This window comes from Dromaius novaehollandiae, chromosome 36 (assembly GCF_036370855.1).
Source record: "Dromaius novaehollandiae isolate bDroNov1 chromosome 36, bDroNov1.hap1, whole genome shotgun sequence".
NCBI classification, from domain to species: domain Eukaryota; kingdom Metazoa; phylum Chordata; class Aves; order Casuariiformes; family Dromaiidae; genus Dromaius; species Dromaius novaehollandiae.
In genome coordinates, this window is record NC_088135.1 from 416,464 (window position 1) to 431,976 (window position 15,513).

The 15,513-nt window shown below is 74.0% G+C and overlaps 2 protein-coding genes across 2 annotated transcripts; one reads left to right on the plus strand and one right to left on the minus strand.

The window, feature by feature from the left end:
• Positions 1-14: 14 nt before the first annotated feature.
• Positions 15-4,022, minus strand: PABPN1 (poly(A) binding protein nuclear 1). Its single transcript, XM_064503376.1, has 7 exons — positions 3,585-4,022; positions 2,718-2,832; positions 2,560-2,627; positions 2,363-2,469; positions 2,185-2,272; positions 1,955-2,103; positions 15-349 (listed from the first exon to the last, which is right to left on the minus strand). Exons 1-7 carry the CDS (start codon positions 3,969-3,971, stop codon positions 310-312), a joined length of 954 nt encoding a protein of 317 aa, XP_064359446.1. The 5' UTR covers positions 3,972-4,022; the 3' UTR covers positions 15-309.
• Positions 4,023-6,181: 2,159 nt separating this feature from the next.
• Positions 6,182-15,388, plus strand: SLC7A8 (solute carrier family 7 member 8). Its single transcript, XM_064503368.1, has 11 exons — positions 6,182-6,585; positions 7,565-7,769; positions 7,847-7,998; positions 8,500-8,625; positions 9,923-10,076; positions 10,150-10,273; positions 10,369-10,472; positions 11,362-11,458; positions 11,951-12,100; positions 12,669-12,846; positions 13,699-15,388. Exons 1-11 carry the CDS (start codon positions 6,462-6,464, stop codon positions 14,022-14,024), a joined length of 1,740 nt encoding a protein of 579 aa, XP_064359438.1. The 5' UTR covers positions 6,182-6,461; the 3' UTR covers positions 14,025-15,388.
• Positions 15,389-15,513: the final 125 nt, after the last annotated feature.

A 15,513-nucleotide genomic window follows, 5' to 3' on the forward strand; every position in this document is an offset into this window, starting at 1 on the left:
GGCGGAGCCGGGCGCCCCCCGGGGACACTTTATTGCCGCCCGCCCCATACAGCGCTCCCCCCCGGCTGCCCCCCCGCGCCGCCCCCCGGCCGCCCCCCAAGTGCCCCCGGCCCCGGCGACGTCCGGCCCGGCCCGTCCGGCGGCTCCGCCCACCTGCAACGATAAAGACACTCAAGGGCGGGGGGGGGGGAGGAGACGGGGGGCGGGGCGGGGGCGCCCGGCCCCCCCGCCCCCGCCCCACGGCTGCCGGGGGCCCCACGGCGGCGGCGGCGTCCTCCGGCTGCTTGGGGGGCGCGGGGGCCCCGCGGCCTAGTAAGGGGAGTACCATGAGGTGGCTCTGGCCCGGCCCCTGCGGAGAGAGCGGCGCGTCGGCGGGGGGCGGCGGGGCTTGGGGGGCGGCGGGGGCCCCCCACTGCCCCCCACGGGGTCCCGGCCCCACAGCTGCGCCCCCCTGGAGGCGGGCGGCCGGGACTCTGCCCGCCTTGGAGGACCTGGGTCTACTGCCCTGGAGGACTCTCTGCTCACCCTGGAAGACCTCAGCCTACTGCCCTGGAGGACCTCAGCCTACTGCCCTGGAGGACTCTCTGCTCACCCTGGAGGACCTCGGCCTACTGCCCTGGAGGACCTCGGCCTACTGCCCTGGAGGACCTCGGCCTACTGCCCTGGAGATCTTTGGCCTGTGCTGGAGAACCTCAACCTACTGCCCTGGAGGACTCTCTGCCCATCCTGCAGGACCCAGACATTCTCTACCCACCCTGAAGTACTCTCTGCCCACCCTGGAGGACCACGGCCTACTGCCCTAGAGGACTCTCTGCCCACCCTGGAGGACCTCAGCCTACTGCCCTGGAGGACTCTGCTTGCCCTGGAGAACTGTGGCCTACTGCCCTGGAGAACTGTCTGCCCATCCTGGAGGACCTCGGCCTACTGCCCTGGAGGACCTTGGCCTACTGCCCTGGAGGACTCTCTGCCCACCCTGGAGGACCTTGGCCTACTGCCCTGGAGGACTCTCTGCCCACCCTGGAGGACCTCGGCCTACTGCCCTGGAGGACCTTGGCCTAGTGCCCTGGAGGACTCTCTGCTCACCTTGGAGGACTGCAGCCTACTGCCCTGAAGAACTCTCTGCTTGCCCTGGACAACTGTGGCCTACTGCCCTGGAGAACTGTCTGCCCATCCTGGAGGACCTCGGCCTACTGCCCTGGAGGACCACAGCCTAATGCCCTGGAAGACTCTCTGCCCACCCTGGAGGACCACGGCCTACTGCCCTGGAAGACCTCGGCCTAGTGCCCTGGACAACTCTGCTCACCTTGGAGGACCTCGGCCTACTGCCCTGGAGAACCTCAGCCTACTGCTCCGCAGCATTCTCTGCCCACCCTGCGGGACCCAGACACTCTCCACCCACCCTGAAGTACTCTCTGCCCACCCTGGAGGACCTCGGCCTACTGCCCTGGAGGACCTCGGCCTACTGCCCTGGAGGACTCTCTACTCACCTTGGAGGACTGCAGCCTACTGCCCTGGAGAACTCTCTGCCCACCCTGGAGGACCTCAGCCTACTGCCCTGGAGGAGACTCTGCTTGCCCTGGAGAACTGTGGCCTACTGCCCTGGAGAACTGTCTGCCCATCCTGGAGGACCTTGGCCTACTGCCCTGGAGGACCATCTGCCCATCCTGGAGGACCTTGACCTACTGCCCTGGAGGACCGTCTGCCCATCCTGGGGAACCCAGACACTCTCTACCCACCCTGGAGGACTCTCTGCCTGCCCTGGAGGACCCAGGCACTCCCAGCCCATCCTGGAGAACTCTCTCCCTACCCTGGAAAACCCAGAGACTCTCTGCCTGTCTTGGAGGACTTTCTGTCTGTTTTGGAGGACCCAGGCACTCTCTACCCACCCCACGAGGACTCTCTGCCCCCCCGGAGGTCTCCACCTGTCCCGGAGGACCCGGGCCGCCCTGCCCACCTGTAGGCCCGCCCGCGGGGGCGGCTGTAGCCGCTGTAGAAGCGGGCCCGGGCCGCGCTGTAGCCGCCGCCGCGGCCCCGGTAGCGGGCGCGGGGGAAGCCCCGGTCCGTCGTGCTGATGCCGGGCCGGTTTGTCCGCTTGGGGATCACCTGGGGGGGGGGGCGGAAGGGGGGCGGTGACGGGCGTGTCCCCGCCGGAAGCCCCGCCCCCCTCGGCCCCGCCCCCCTCACCTTAATTTGCCGGCCCCGGAAGAGCGACTCGTCGAGCGCCATCGACGTCCGCACGGACTCCTTGTCGGAGAACTCGATGTAGGCGAACCTGGGGGGCGGCGGCGGGGGGGCTGTGAGGGGCCCAGGCGTCCGGGGCGGGCCCAGGCGTCCGGGCGGGCCTCCCCTCCCCCAGACTCACCCCTTGGGGTGCCCGCTGTACTTGTCGCAGAGGATGGTGACGCGGTTGACGGAGCCGCAGCCGTGGAAATGGGCCTCCAGCTCCTCCGCCGTGGCCCCGTAGTCCACCTGGGGGGCGGGAAGGGGGCGGGGTGAGCGGGGGGAGGGGGGCCCGGACGCCTGGGCCCGCCCTCCCCCCCCGCCCTGCCCCGCACTCACGTTGCCCACGTAGATGGACCGGGCGTCCGCCTCCATCTTCTCCTCCAGGGACATGATGACCGGGCCGGCTGCGGGGGGAGGGCGTCAGCGGGGCCCCGGCGTCCGGGCGGCCCCCCTCCCCCTCTCGCGGGGGGGCCCAGGCGTCCGGGCGGCCTCACCGTTGCCCGGCGGGGGGCTCATGTTCATCTGCTTCTCCACCTCGTTCTGCAGCTCTTTGAGCTTCTCGGCCTCCTCCTCCATCTCCCGCACCCGGGCCTTGATGGCCTCCAGCTCCTGCGGGGTCAAGGGTCAGCATTTGGGGGTCGCGGGGGCACCCTGACCCCCCCCCCAGTGACCTCTGACACCCCCTGGCCTGACCCCTGACCCGGGTGACCCCGGGCACCCGCTGCCTCCTACATCTCCTGACCTTTGGCCCCCCCGCGTGACCTCTGACCCCATCCATCTGCCCTCTGTGACCCCAGGTCCATCATCCTCACGTGACCCCTGACCCCGCTGACCCTCGGTGACCCCCATGCTGTCACCCCACGTGACCCCGACCCCATCTCACAGCTCCCTGTGACCCCTGACCCTACTCTGTCACCCCACCTGACCCCTGACCCTCAGCCCCCCGCCATACCTGACCCCCAACCCCATCCCTCACCCCACGGCGCCCTCAGCGCCTCCCCCCACGTGACCCCTGACCCTCAGCCTCTCACCCTATGTGACCCCTGACCCCCAACCCCATCCCCAGCAACCTTTGAACCTGACCCCTCACCCCATGTGACCCCCAACCCCATCCCACCTGACCTGTGACCCCCAACCCCCCCAACGTGGCCTGTGACCCCTGACCCCATCCCCCGCAACCTTTGACCCCCAAATCATCCCCCCACGTGGCCCCCGACCCCCCCATCCCCCCCACGTGGCCCCGCCCCGCATCCGCATCCCCCTCCACGTGACCGCGGGCGCCCCACGTGCCCCAGCCCCCCTCCCCCGGGGGGGCTCCCCAGCCCCCCCCCGCCCCCCCGCGGTAGCGGCGCGCTGCTCACCGGGTCCTCGATGGCGGAGTCCCCCGGGTCGCCGTCCCCCAGCCCCGCCTCCTCCTCCAGCTCCTCGTGCGCCTCGTGCGGCGGGTGCGGGGCGGCGGCGGCGGCGGCCCCGGGCCCCGGCCCCCCCCCCAGCGCCGCCCCGGCCCCCCCGCCGCCGCCGCCGCCGCGCGCGCCCCCGCCCCGCCCGCGCGCCCCCGCCTCGCCCAGCGCCGCCGCCGCCGCCGCCGCCTCCTCCTCGTCGGCCGCGCGCCCCGCCGCGCCCAGCCCGTTCCCGTAGGGCGGCGCCGGCTCCGCCGCCCCGGCCGCCGCCGCCCCCGCGGCCCCGGCGGCGCCCGCCTCGGCCCCGCGCTGCCCCGCGCCGCCGCCGCCGCCCCGCAGCGCCGCCATGGCCGCCCGCCGCCGCCGCGCGCCTGCGCCGCGCCCGCCCCTCCCGCCGCCGCCGCCGGGGCGGCGCCGCGCCCCCATTGGCCGCGCCGCCGGCCCCGCCGCGCCCCCATTGGCCGCGCCGCCCGCCGCTCCGCGCCGCGCCGCGCCCCCATTGGCCGCGCCGCTCCCGCGAGGCCGCGCCGCCCCGCCCCCGCCCCCATTGGCCCAACCGTACTGCCGCGCTCGCCGCCCGTTGGCCGCGCGCCGCCGCCCGCCAGCGCCCGCCTTAAGCCCGCCCCCGCGCCGCCATTGGCGCCCGCCCTCCTCAGCCCCGCCCCGCCGCGCCCGCTGATTGGCCGCGCCCGCAGCCGGCCCCGCCTCGCCGTACGGCGCGGCCGCGCCGCCTCCTCCGCTGCCGCCCGGCGAAGCCAGGTGGGTCTCGCGGCGGCGGCGCGGCCGGAGCCGGCGCCGCTTTCCGGCCCCCCCGCGCAGCGCGGGCGCGTGCTGAGCGCGCAGGATTCCCCCGCGATCATTAACCCGGTTATCTGCCGCCGCTTATCGGGATTAATTAGCGGGGGGAGGGCGCTGATTATTAACCAGCGCCCGGTTTGGTCATTAACCCGCTCCGCCGCCGGGGCGCTGACTGGAAAACACGGCAACAACCCATAAACCTCGCAGAAAAGCCCATAATAAACCACTTTGTTCCTATTCCCTTAACGAATCTCTGCTTGGGAGCGGCTGTTGGCTCCAGCGACTCATTGCGCGGGGGAATTCAGCGCGTTTAATTAACCCCCTCCCGCTTGGCCACTTATTAAGCCGCTATTAGCGGCCCGGCAGCGCCGGCTCTCGTCCCCCCGCGAGGCCCCTTCAAGGGCCGCTCGGGCGCGGGGGGACGGCGGGCGCCGCGGCTGCCGCTTGCTCTTTATTAGCTCTTGGCCGGCGGTGAAAGGAGCCGCCCGGCTTCCCCCGCCCCGCGCCGGCATTGTTGGCCCTGAATGCGCCGGCTGGGCTGAGCGCCGGGGTTAATTAACGAGCTGCTAATTGTTTTGGGGGCGGGGGGCGGCGTTGCCGTGCGCCTTTGTGCTTTTACCTGCGCTGTTTCTACCTGCCCGCGGGCGCCGCCGGGGCCGAGGCCGCCGCCTCCCTTCGCGCCTCAGCCGGCGGCCGCTGTGAGGGCGGGAGGCGCCTTCGCGTGCGCGACCGTGAGAAAAGGCGGGAAGAGCGTGGCTGCGCGTGAGGAGAAAGGGCGGGAAGCGGCTGCGCATGCGCCTGGGGCTCGGGGAGGGGGCGCCGCGCGTGAGGCGAAAGGGCGGGAAGCGGCTGCGCATGCGCGTTGTCGTGTGTGGGGGGGTGCTGCGCGTGAGGGAAAAGGGCGGGAAGCGGCTGCGCATGCGCGTGGCCGTTGTCGAGGCAGCGCCGCGCGTGAGGGAAAAGGGCGGGAAGCGGCTGCGCATGCGCATAGGCCTTGTGGAGGGCGCCGCGCGTGAGGGAAAAGGGCGGGAAGCGGCTGCGCATGCGCGTGGCGCGTGTGGCGTGGGCGCCGCGCTTGAGGAGAAAAGGCGGGAAGCGGCTGCGCATGCGCGTGGCCGTTGTTGAGGCAGCGCCGCGCGTGAGGGAAAAGGGCGGGAAGCGGCTGCGCGTGCGCGGCCGTTAGAAAAGGCGGGAAGAGCGCTGGCCGCCCCTGAGGGGAAAGGGGGCGCGAGGTGCTGCGGGGTGAGGCGAAGCGGCGGCTGTGGGGCAGCGGGGCTCGGGGGCGGCATGGGGGCTAGCCGGCTTGGGGGGCAGGCCTGCGGGCTGGCAGGTTTGAGGGGCAGCGGGGGCTGCACGGCTTCGGGGGGCTCCGAGGGGGTTGTGGGGCTGAGGGCGGGGGGCTGGAGGCGGGCGGGGAAGCGCGGAGGGGCCCCGTGCCGCTCTGTTTGCGCCGGGCGAAAGTCCGTGCCCCGTTATCAGCGCCGCAGCGGAGAAGTGAGGCCGAAGGTTGGTGAAGGAAGGCAGAGAAGGGGGGAAGGAAGTGGAGGAGGGAGGGGGGAACCGGGCCGCATGTCGCCCCCCCCCCCCAAGCCCCGCGGTGGGCTGCCCCACGGCGGCAGTGTGGGGGCAGGACGGGGGGCAGCGGGGAGGGGAGGCGCGTGCCGGGATGGAGGGAGCAGAACAGGAAAAACGAGAAGCGTCGGTGAGGGAGTGGGATGGGGGGAGCGGGACGAGGAGGAGGAGCGGGGCTGGGGGAGGAAGGAGGAGGGCTGGGGGGGGGAGGAGGGCCGGCGGCCCGGGGGCAGGCTGGCGGTGTCACTCTCTCCCTTGCCCTTTCTCCCCTTGCCGGGCGCCGGAGGGAGGAGTTTGCCTGGAGCCGATCCCGCAGCGGAGCCCCCGAGGCCGCCGCCGCCGCGCCGAGGAGCAGGGGAGCGCGTAAACAACTTGGGCAGAGCCGCCGCCAGCCGCCGCCGCGCTCCCCCCTCGGCCGCCCGGCCCCTCGGCGCGGAGGGCCCAGGCGTCCTGGGGGCGGGGGGGGCCATGGCGGAGGAGGGCGCCCGGCGGCGCGGCGCCCCCGGGAAGCAGGGGGAGGCCCGGGAGCCCCCCGGCGGCGTCGCCCTCAAGAAGGAGATCGGCCTGCTCAGCGCCTGCGGCATCATCGTGGGTGAGTGGGGGGCGGCGCTGCCCCCCCCCCAAGCCTTCCTCCTCCTCCTCCTCCTCCTCCTCCTCCTCCTGCTCCAGGGCCCCCTCGGCTATAAATAGCCGCCGCCGTCACCTTGAGCCCCCGCCGAGCCGATTAAAGCGCCGCCGCGGCGCTGCCCGGCACCGGCCCCGTGCCACCGGCGTCCCGGGATGGGGGGGGGGGGGCCGCGGGGACGGATTTGGGGACGGGGGGCCCCCGCCATCGCCCCCAGGCTGGAGATGGGGGTCTGTGGTGACGAGTATGGGGGGATGGGGGGCCCCGGCACCTGGGGAGGGGGGTCTGTGGGGAGGGTTTGGGGATGGGGGGCCGCTGCCATTGCCCCCAGCCCAGAGATGGGGGTCTGTGGGGACAAGTTTGGGGGAATGTGGGGCTCCCCAGGCCTAGGGATGGGGGTCCGCGGGGACAATTTGGGGACAGGGGGCCCCCGCCACCCCCCCAAGGCTGGAGATGGGGGTCCGTGGGGACAATCTGGGGACACGGGGACCCCGTGATTGGGGGTGGGGGTCCATGGTGATGAGTATGGGGGGGATGTGGGGCCCCCGCCACCTCCCCTGGCCCAGAGATGGGGGTCTGTGGGGACAATTTGGGGACGGGCGGCCCCGCCATCGCCCCCAGCCTGGACACGGGGGTCCGTGGTGACAAATTTGGGGACAGGGGTCCACAGTGATGAGTCTGGGGGGATGCAGGGCCCCTGCGCCCAGACACGGGGGTCCCCGGTGACAAGTTTGGGGGAATGTGGGGCCCCTGCGCCCAAAGATGGGGGTCCAGGGGGACAATTTGGGGATGGGAGTCTGTGGGGACAGTCTGGGGCCACGGGACACCCGGGGACGGGGGCCTGTGGGGACAGTTGGGGCACGGGGGCCCCCGCCACCACCCCTGGCCCGGAGACGGGGGTCGGTGGTGACCGTTCGGGGCCCCCGGCCCCCCCTCCGCCCCGCAGGTAACATCATCGGCTCGGGGATCTTCGTGTCGCCCAAGGGGGTGCTGGAGAACGGCGGCGCCGTGGGGCTGGCGCTGCTGGTGTGGGCCCTGACGGGGCTGGTCACCGCCGTGGGCGCCCTCTGCTACGCCGAGCTGGGCGTCACCATCCCCAAGTCCGGCGGCGACTACGCCTACGTCAAGGACATCTTCGGGGGGCTGGCGGGGTGAGCCGTGGGGCAGCGCCGTGGGGCTGAGCCGCGCCGTGGGGCGGCCCCGCGCTCACCCCGCGCTCCCCCGGCAGCTTCCTGCGGCTGTGGATCGCGGTGCTGGTGATCTACCCCACCAACCAGGCGGTGATCGCCCTCACCTTCGCCAGCTACGTGCTGCACCCGCTCTTCGGGGGCTGCCCCCCGCCCGAGCCCGGCCTGCGCCTGCTCGCCGCCGCCTGCCTCCGTGAGTCCCCCCGCTTTCGGGCCCCTTTCCGGCGTTTTTGGGGGCGGTTTGGGGTGGTTTCGGCCCCCCCCCGGTTCCCCTCTCGGCCGCTGACTCAGGCTGTTTTGCCGCCGGGCTGCTGAGTCAGCACCGCGGGTGTCGCCGGCTGTGCGGCCGCCTGTTCCCGCCCGGGGGCTGTGCGCGCGGGGAGGGCGTGTCGGCGTGGCGACACGCGTGTCGTGTCACCGCCGGGGGCCTGCTCGCGTGCGTCGGCGCCGTGTCGCCGTGGTGACGCGCGTGTCGCGTCCCTGCGTGTCCCCGCTCAGAGGTGGCGATGGCGTGTTGCCGCGGCGACATGCGTGTCGCGTTTCCACGCGTCTCCGCTCACGTGTAGCAGTGACGTGTCGCCGCGGCGACACGCGTGTGCGTCCCGCCCCCACGCGTGGCCATGGGGGGGGGGGGTCTCGGGGCGCTGCGGGAGGGGCCCAGGCGTCCGGCCCACCCCCCCGCCGCCCCCCGCAGTGCTGCTGACGTGGGTGAACTGCGCCAGCGTGCGCTGGGCCACGCGCGTGCAGGACGTCTTCACCGCCGGCAAGCTGCTGGCGCTGGCCCTCATCATCCTCATGGGCCTCGTCCAGATCTGCAAGGGTGAGCGGCCCCCCCCGCCCCCCCCGGGGCCCCCCAAAAGCCTCTGTTCCCCCCCCAGACCCACCCGGAAACTGCTGCCCCCCCCACGTGCCCCCCTGGCTCCCTGCGTCCCCTCTGTGTCCCCCCCACGTGCCCCCAGCCCCCCCACGTCCCCTCTGTGTCCCCTTGGGACCCCCCCACGTGCCCCCGGCCCCCCCACGTCCCCTCTATGTTCCCTTGGGACCCCCCCACGTGCCCCCGGCCCCCCCACGTCCCCTCTGTGTCCCCTTGGGACCCCCCTATGTGCCCCCGGCCCCCCCATGACCCCTGTACATCTCCTTGGGACCCCCCCACGTGCCCCCAGCCCCCCCACGTCCCCTCTGTGTCCCCTTGGGACCCCCCCACGTGCCCCCAGCCCCCCCATGTCCCCTCTGTGTCCCCTTGGGACCCCCCTATGTGCCCCCGGCCCCCCCACGTCCCCTCTATGTTCCCTTGGGACCCCCCCACGTGCCCCCAGCCCCCCCATGTCCCCTCTGTGTCCCCTTGGGACCCCCCCACGTGCCCCCGGCCCCCCCACGTCCCCTGTACATCCCCTTGGGACCCCCCCACGTGCCCCCGGCCCCCCCATGTCCCCCTGTGTCCCCTTGGGACCCCCCCACGTGCCCCCAGCCCCCCCATGTCCCCTCTGTGTCCCCTTGGGACCCCCCCATGTGCCCCCAGCCCCCCCACGTCCCCTCTGTGTCCCCTTGGGACCCCCCCACGTGCCCCCAGCCCCCCCATGTCCCCTCTGTGTCCCCTTGGGACCCCCCCACGTGCCCCCGGCCCCCCCACGTCCCCTGTACATCCCCTTGGGACCCCCCCACGTGCCCCCGGCCCCCCCATGTCCCCCTGTGTCCCCTTGGGACCCCCCCACGTGCCCCCAGCCCCCCCATGACCCCTCTATGTCCCCTTGGGACCCCCCTATGTGCCCCCTGCCCCCCCACATCCCCTTTATGTTCCCCCCAGACCCCCCCAGCCCCTCTATGTGCCCCCTCCTCAGCCCCGTGTCCCCCCTCTGTCCCCCTGGGCCCCCCACGTCCCCTCTGTGCCCCCCCAGATCCCCTCTGGTCCCTCTACATCCCCCCCAGCCCCTCTATGTGCCCCCTCCTCACCGCTCTGTCCCCTCTCTGCCCCCCTGGGCCCCCCGCGCCCCCTCTGTGCCCCCCCCCCCCAGAACCTCCCCGGCCCCTCTACATCCCCCCACGTCCCCCCTCTGCTCCCCACGTCCCCCCCCGCGCCCCCTGACCCCCCCGGCGCCGCCCCCCCCCCCCCCCCCCAGGCGAGTACTTCTGGCTGGAGCCGCGGCAGGCCTTCGCCTTCTGGCAGCCGCCGGACGCGGGCCGGGTGGCGCTGGCCTTCCTGCAGGGCTCCTTCGCCTACGGCGGCTGGAACTTCCTCAACTACGTCACCGAGGAGCTCGTCGACCCCTACCGGTGAGCGCCGCGGGCCCCGGCGTCCGGGCGGGGGCCCCGGCGTCCGGGTCCGACCCCTCCCCCCCCCCCGCAGGAACCTGCCGCGCGCCATCTTCATCTCCATCCCGCTGGTGACCTTCGTCTACGTCTTCGCCAACGTGGCCTACGTCACCGCCATGTCGCCCCAGGAGCTGCTGGACTCCAACGCCGTGGCCGTGGTGAGCCACGCCCCCCCCCCACAGGGCCACGCCCCCCCCAGGGCCACGCCCGCGTGGCTCCGCCCCCTCTCACGGCTCCTCCTCCCGCCCCGCAGACGTTTGGGGAGAAGGTGCTGGGGCCGGTGGCCTGGATCATGCCGGTCGCCGTGGCCCTTTCGACCTTCGGCGGCGTCAACGGCTCCCTCTTCACCTCCTCCCGGTGAGGCCACGCCCCCCCCTCGGGTGAGGCCACGCCCCCCTGGGAGCCCCTGGTCCTGGCCCCACCCCCTCAGGGAGCTCCACCCCCCTGGGAGCCCCTGGTCCTGGCTCCGCCCCCCTGGGAGTCCCTGGTCCTGGCCCTGCCCCCTCAGGGAGCCCCGCCCCCCTGGGAGCCCCTGGTTGTGGCCCCGCCCCCCTGGGAGCCCCTGGTCCTGGCCCCGCCCCCTCAGGGAGCTCCACCCCCCTGGGAGTCCCTGGTTGTGGCTCCGCCCCCCTGGGGGACCCTGGTTGTGGCTCCGCCTCTCTGGGAGTCCCTGGTCCTGGCCCCGCCCCCTCAGGGAGCTCTGCCCCCCGGGAGTCCCTGGTTGTGGCCCCGCCCCCTGGGAGTCTCTGGTCCTGGCCCCACCCCCTCAGGGAGCTCCGCCCCCCTGGGAGTCCCTGGTTGTGGCCCCGCCCCCCTGGGAGTCCCTGCTCCTGGCCCCACCCCCTTGTGGAGCTCCACCCCCCTGGGAGTCTCTGGTCCTGGCCCCGCCCCCTCAGGGAGCTCCACCTCCCTGGGAGTCCCTGCTCCTGGCCCCGCCCCCTGCTCCTGGCCCCGCCTCCTTGGGCATCCCTGGTCCCACCCCCGGGAATCCCAGGTGTTGGCCCTGCCCCCTCACGAAGCCCCGCCCCCTGGGAGTCCCTGGCCCCGCCCCAATGCAGGCTCCACCCCCTTGGGCATCTGGTCTTGGCCCCGCCCCCTCAGACCCCCTCTCCCAAGCCCCGCTCCCTCCCAGAGCTCCACCCCCCAGCTCCCTGTATGTGTGTATGAATGTGTGAGGGGGCGGGGCTCTGCCGGCCCCGCCCCTCGCTGGCCCCGCCCCCCGCTGACCCCGCCCCCTTCCCGGCAGGCTGTTCTACGCGGGGGCTCGGGAGGGGCAGCTGCCGGCGCTGCTGGCCATGATCCACGTGGAGCGCCGCACCCCCATCCCCGCCCTGCTGCTCACCGTGAGTGGGCGGGGCCTGGGAATGGGCGGGGCTTTGGAGGGGGCGGGGCCTGGGAGGGGGCGGGGCTACGGGGGGCGCTGCTGGCTATGATCCACGTGGAGCGCCGCACCCCCATCCCCGCCCTGCTGCTCACCGTGAGTGGGCGGGGCCTGGGAATGGGCGGGGCTTTGGAATGGGCGGGGCCTGGGAGGGGGCGGGGCTACGGGGGGCGCTGCTGGCTATGATCCACGTGGAGCGCCGCACCCCCATCCCCGCCCTGCTGCTCACCGTGAGTGGGCGGGGCCTGGGAATGGGCGGGGCTTTGGAGGGGGCGGGGCCTGGGAGGGGGCGGGGCTACGGGGGGCGCTGCTGGCCATGATCCATGTGGAGCGCCGCACCCCCATCCCCGCCCTGCTGCTCACCGTGAGGGGGCGGGGCTTGGAGGGGGTGTGGCCACGGGGGGCGGGGCCAGCGCAGGCCCCGCCCACCTCCCCCCGGCCCCTCCCCCCGCAGTGCGCCTCCACGCTGCTGATGCTGGTGGCGGGCGACATCTACACGCTCATTAACTACGTCGGCTTCGTTAACTACCTGTGGTACGGCGTCACCGTGGCCGGGCTGCTGGTGCTGCGCTGGCGCCAGCCCCGCCGCCACCGCCCCATACGGGTGAGCCCCACGGCGCGACCCACGGCGCGACCCACGGCGGCGTCAGCCCCCCCCCCCCGGCTCCTTTCTTCTCCCCCCGCGGCCCTGCGGCGGTGTTCCCGTGCCCCACATCATCCCCCCCGTGACCCACATCATCCCCCCCGTGACCCACATCATCCCCCCCGTGACCCATAGCATCCCCCCTGTGACCCATAGCGTCCCCCCATGCCCCATAGCGTCCCCCCGTGCCCCACAGCGTCCCCCGTGCCCCACAGCAGCGTGACAGCGGCCCTGCCCCACCTGGACGAGCCCCACGGCGACCCAGGAACGCTGGTCCCCCCCCACACACACACTCCTCCTCTCTCCCCCCACATCCCCCCGCCCCACGGCGGCATCTCCGCATCCCCCCGTGCCCCACGGCGTGACAGCGGCCCCGCCCCACATGGGCCAGCCCCACGGCGACCCCCGGGACGCTGGCGTCGTTGCCCCCTGCGCGCCTTCCTTCTCCCCCCACATCCCCGCGGCAGCTCCCCCCGCCCCACGGCGGCCCCCCGCGGCGCCCCACGGCCGTGTGGGTCCCGCCCCCCAGGTGAGCCTGGCCTTCCCGGCGCTGTACCTGCTCTTCTGGGCGGCGCTGCTGCTCTTCTCGCTGTGGTCGGAGCCCGTCGTCTGCGGCATCGGCCTGGGCATCATGGCCACCGGCGCCCCCGTCTACGCCCTGGGCGTCCGCCCGGGGCCCCGGCCCCCCGCCCTGCGCCGCGCCGTCGGTGAGCGGGGGGCAGCCGTGGGGCGGCCAGGGGTCGGGCTGAGCCGTGGGCTGGGTGCGGGGCTGTGGGGGGGTGGCCGGAGGGGTTGTGGGGCAGCTGGGGGTCAGGGTGAGCCATGGGCTGGGCCTGGGGTTGTGGGGCAGCCATGGGGCTGCGGTGGGGCTGGGTGGGCTGTGGGGTGGCTGGAGGGGTTGTGGGGCAGCTGGGGGTCAGGGTGGGCTGTGGGGTGTCCAGGGGGTGGCTGTGGGGCAGGGTGAGCCATGGGGCGGCCGTGGGGGCTGTGGGGCGGCTGTGGGGCAGCTGGGGGTCAGGGTGAGCCATGGGGCGGCCATGGGGGCCGTGGGGTGGCCATGGGGGCTGTGGGGCAGCTGGGGGTCAGGGTGAGCCGTGGGGCGGCCAGGGGGCCTGGGGGGTGGCTGTGGGGCAGGGCAGGCAGTGGGGTGGCCGGGGGGGCTGTGGGGCAGCCGTGGGGTGGGGTGGGCTGTGGGGTGGCGGTGGATGAGCTGTGGGGCGGCCGGGGGGCCTGTGGGGCAGCTGGGGGTCAGGGTGAGCCATGGGCCGGATGTGGGGCAGCAGTGGGGCAGGGCGGGCCGTGGGGTGCTTGCAGATGAGCCCGGGGGGGGCCATGGGGCAGGGTGAGCCGTGGGGCAGCCAGGGGGGCTGTGGGGCAGCCGTGGGGCTGGGTGGGATGTGGGGCAGTTGCGGACAAGCCCCGGGGTGGCTGTGGGTCGGGGTGAGCCGTGGGGCGGCCAAGGGGGCTGTGGGGCGGCCGTGGGCACTGTGGGGGGCCCGAGGGGGGGCTATGGGGCGCCGTGGGGCAGCCGTGGGTCACGGCGCCGTGTCTCCCCACAGCCGCGCTGACCCGCTTCAGCCAGCAGCTCTGCCGCGTCGTCTACCCCCACATGGGGGGCAGCGAGCCCCACGGCGACGACCAGCCCCACGGCGACGGCAAGCCCCACGGCGACAGCGAGCTCCAGGGTGACGGCCTGCCCCACGGCGACGACAAGCCCCACGGCGACAGCCTGCCCCACGGCGACAGCGAGCCCCACGGCGACAGCCTGCCCCACGGCGACGGCGAGCCCCACGGCAACGACGAGCCCCACAGCGACGAGCCCCACAGCGACGACGAGCCCCACGGCGACCCCCGCCAGCCCCTCGCGCCCCAGCCCCACGCCTGAGCCCCGGGGGGGTTGGGGGGCCGCCCCACGGCGCTGCCCCACGCCTGAGCCCCGTGGCACGGCGCCGCCCCACAGCCCTCGGACTGTCGTAGTGCCTTACGCCCCCGCCCCACGGCGCTGCCCCACGGCGCTGCCCCACGGCGCTGCTCTGCCCCCCGGCGCTGCCCCACAGCCCCTGGGGGGTCCCTGAGCCCCCCAGCGCTGCCCCACGGCGCTGCCCCACACTCCCAGGGCTCCTCAGTGCCTTAACCCCCCCCCGCCGTGGGGCGCCCCATATCCCCCCCCTGCTGGCGGGGAGGGGGCGGGGCCTGGGGAGGGGCTGCCGCGGGGGAGCTGCTAGGCCCCGCCCCCAGCTAGGCCCCGCCCCTTTGCCGCGGTCTGGCCCCGCCCACTGCCAGCAGGCTCCGCCCCCAGAGGTAAGGGAGTGCCCACCCCCATGGGCACGGTGCTGCCCCATAGCGCCCCCATCCTGCCCCACAGTGCCCTGATCCTGCCCCACGGAGCCCAATTCTGCCCCATAGCACCTCGATGCTGCCCCATAGCACCCCTGTCCTGCCCCATAGCACTCCAATCCTGCCCCATGGAGCCTGATCCTGCCCCATAGCCTCCCTATCCTGCCCCATAGCAGTCCAATCCTGCCCCACAGAGCCCCATGCTGCCCCATAGCGCCCTGATTGTGCCCCACAGAGCCCCATCCTGCCCCATAGCGCCCCAATCCTGCCCCACGGAGCCCGATCTTGCCCCACAGTACCCCTGTCCTGCCCCACAGTGCCCTGATCCTGCCCCATAGCACTCCAGTCCTGCCCCACGGAGCCCAGTCCTGCCCCATAGTGACCCGATGGTGCCCCACAGAGCTCAATACTGCCCCATAGCACCCCAATTGTGCCCCATGGAGCTCGATCTTGCCCCATATCACCCTGATCCTGACCCACAGCCTCCCTATTGTGACCCATAGCGTTCCAGTCCTGTCCCAGAGTCCCATCTTGCCCCATAACATACTAATTCTGCCCCACAGACCCTGATCCTGCCCCACAGCTCCCTGCTTCTGCCCCATAGCACTCCAATCTTGCCTCCCAGAGCCCCATCCTGCCCCATAGCACCCTGATCGTGCCCCACAGAACCCCATCCGGCCCCAGGGGACCCTCATGCTGCCCCACAGACCCCCCATCCTGCCCCATAGCACCCTGAACCTGCCCCACAGCCCCAGATTCTGCCCCACAGCCCCCCCCCATCTCCACCCACCGGCCGGGCAGCAGCAGCAGCAGCGCCGTGGGGCCGCCCCACACCCCCCCATCCCCCCCGCCGTGGGGCAGGCGCGGGTGCCCCCCCCCCCATAAAGGCCCCCGGGGTGGGCAGAGCCGCGAGCCCGAGTGCTGTGTCCGTCCGCGGGGCGGTTTTGGGGCGGTTTCTGGGGAAACGGGGAGGTTTCGGGTCGGCGCCGCCACCCGGGGGGGCGGGGGGGGGGGAGGAGCCGAGGGGCCTCCGGAAA

Coding starts and splice junctions, on each gene's coding strand:
- SLC7A8 (XM_064503368.1), top strand. CDS start 6,462: ATGGCGGAGGAGGGCGCCCGGCGGCGCGGCGCCCCCGGGAAGCAGGGG. Junction 12,101..12,668: donor GCCGCCACCGCCCCATACGG/GTGAGCCCCACG, acceptor CCCGCCCCCCAG/GTGAGCCTGGCCTTCCCGGC. Junction 12,847..13,698: donor CGCCCTGCGCCGCGCCGTCG/GTGAGCGGGGGG, acceptor GTCTCCCCACAG/CCGCGCTGACCCGCTTCAGC.
- PABPN1 (XM_064503376.1), bottom strand. CDS start 3,971: ATGGCGGCGCTGCGGGGCGGCGGCGGCGGCGCGGGGCAGCGCGGGGCC. Junction 2,833..3,584: donor ACTCCGCCATCGAGGACCCG/GTGAGCAGCGCG, acceptor TTGACCCCGCAG/GAGCTGGAGGCCATCAAGGC. Junction 2,104..2,184: donor TCCGGGGCCGGCAAATTAAG/GTGAGGGGGGCG, acceptor CCCCCCCCCCAG/GTGATCCCCAAGCGGACAAA.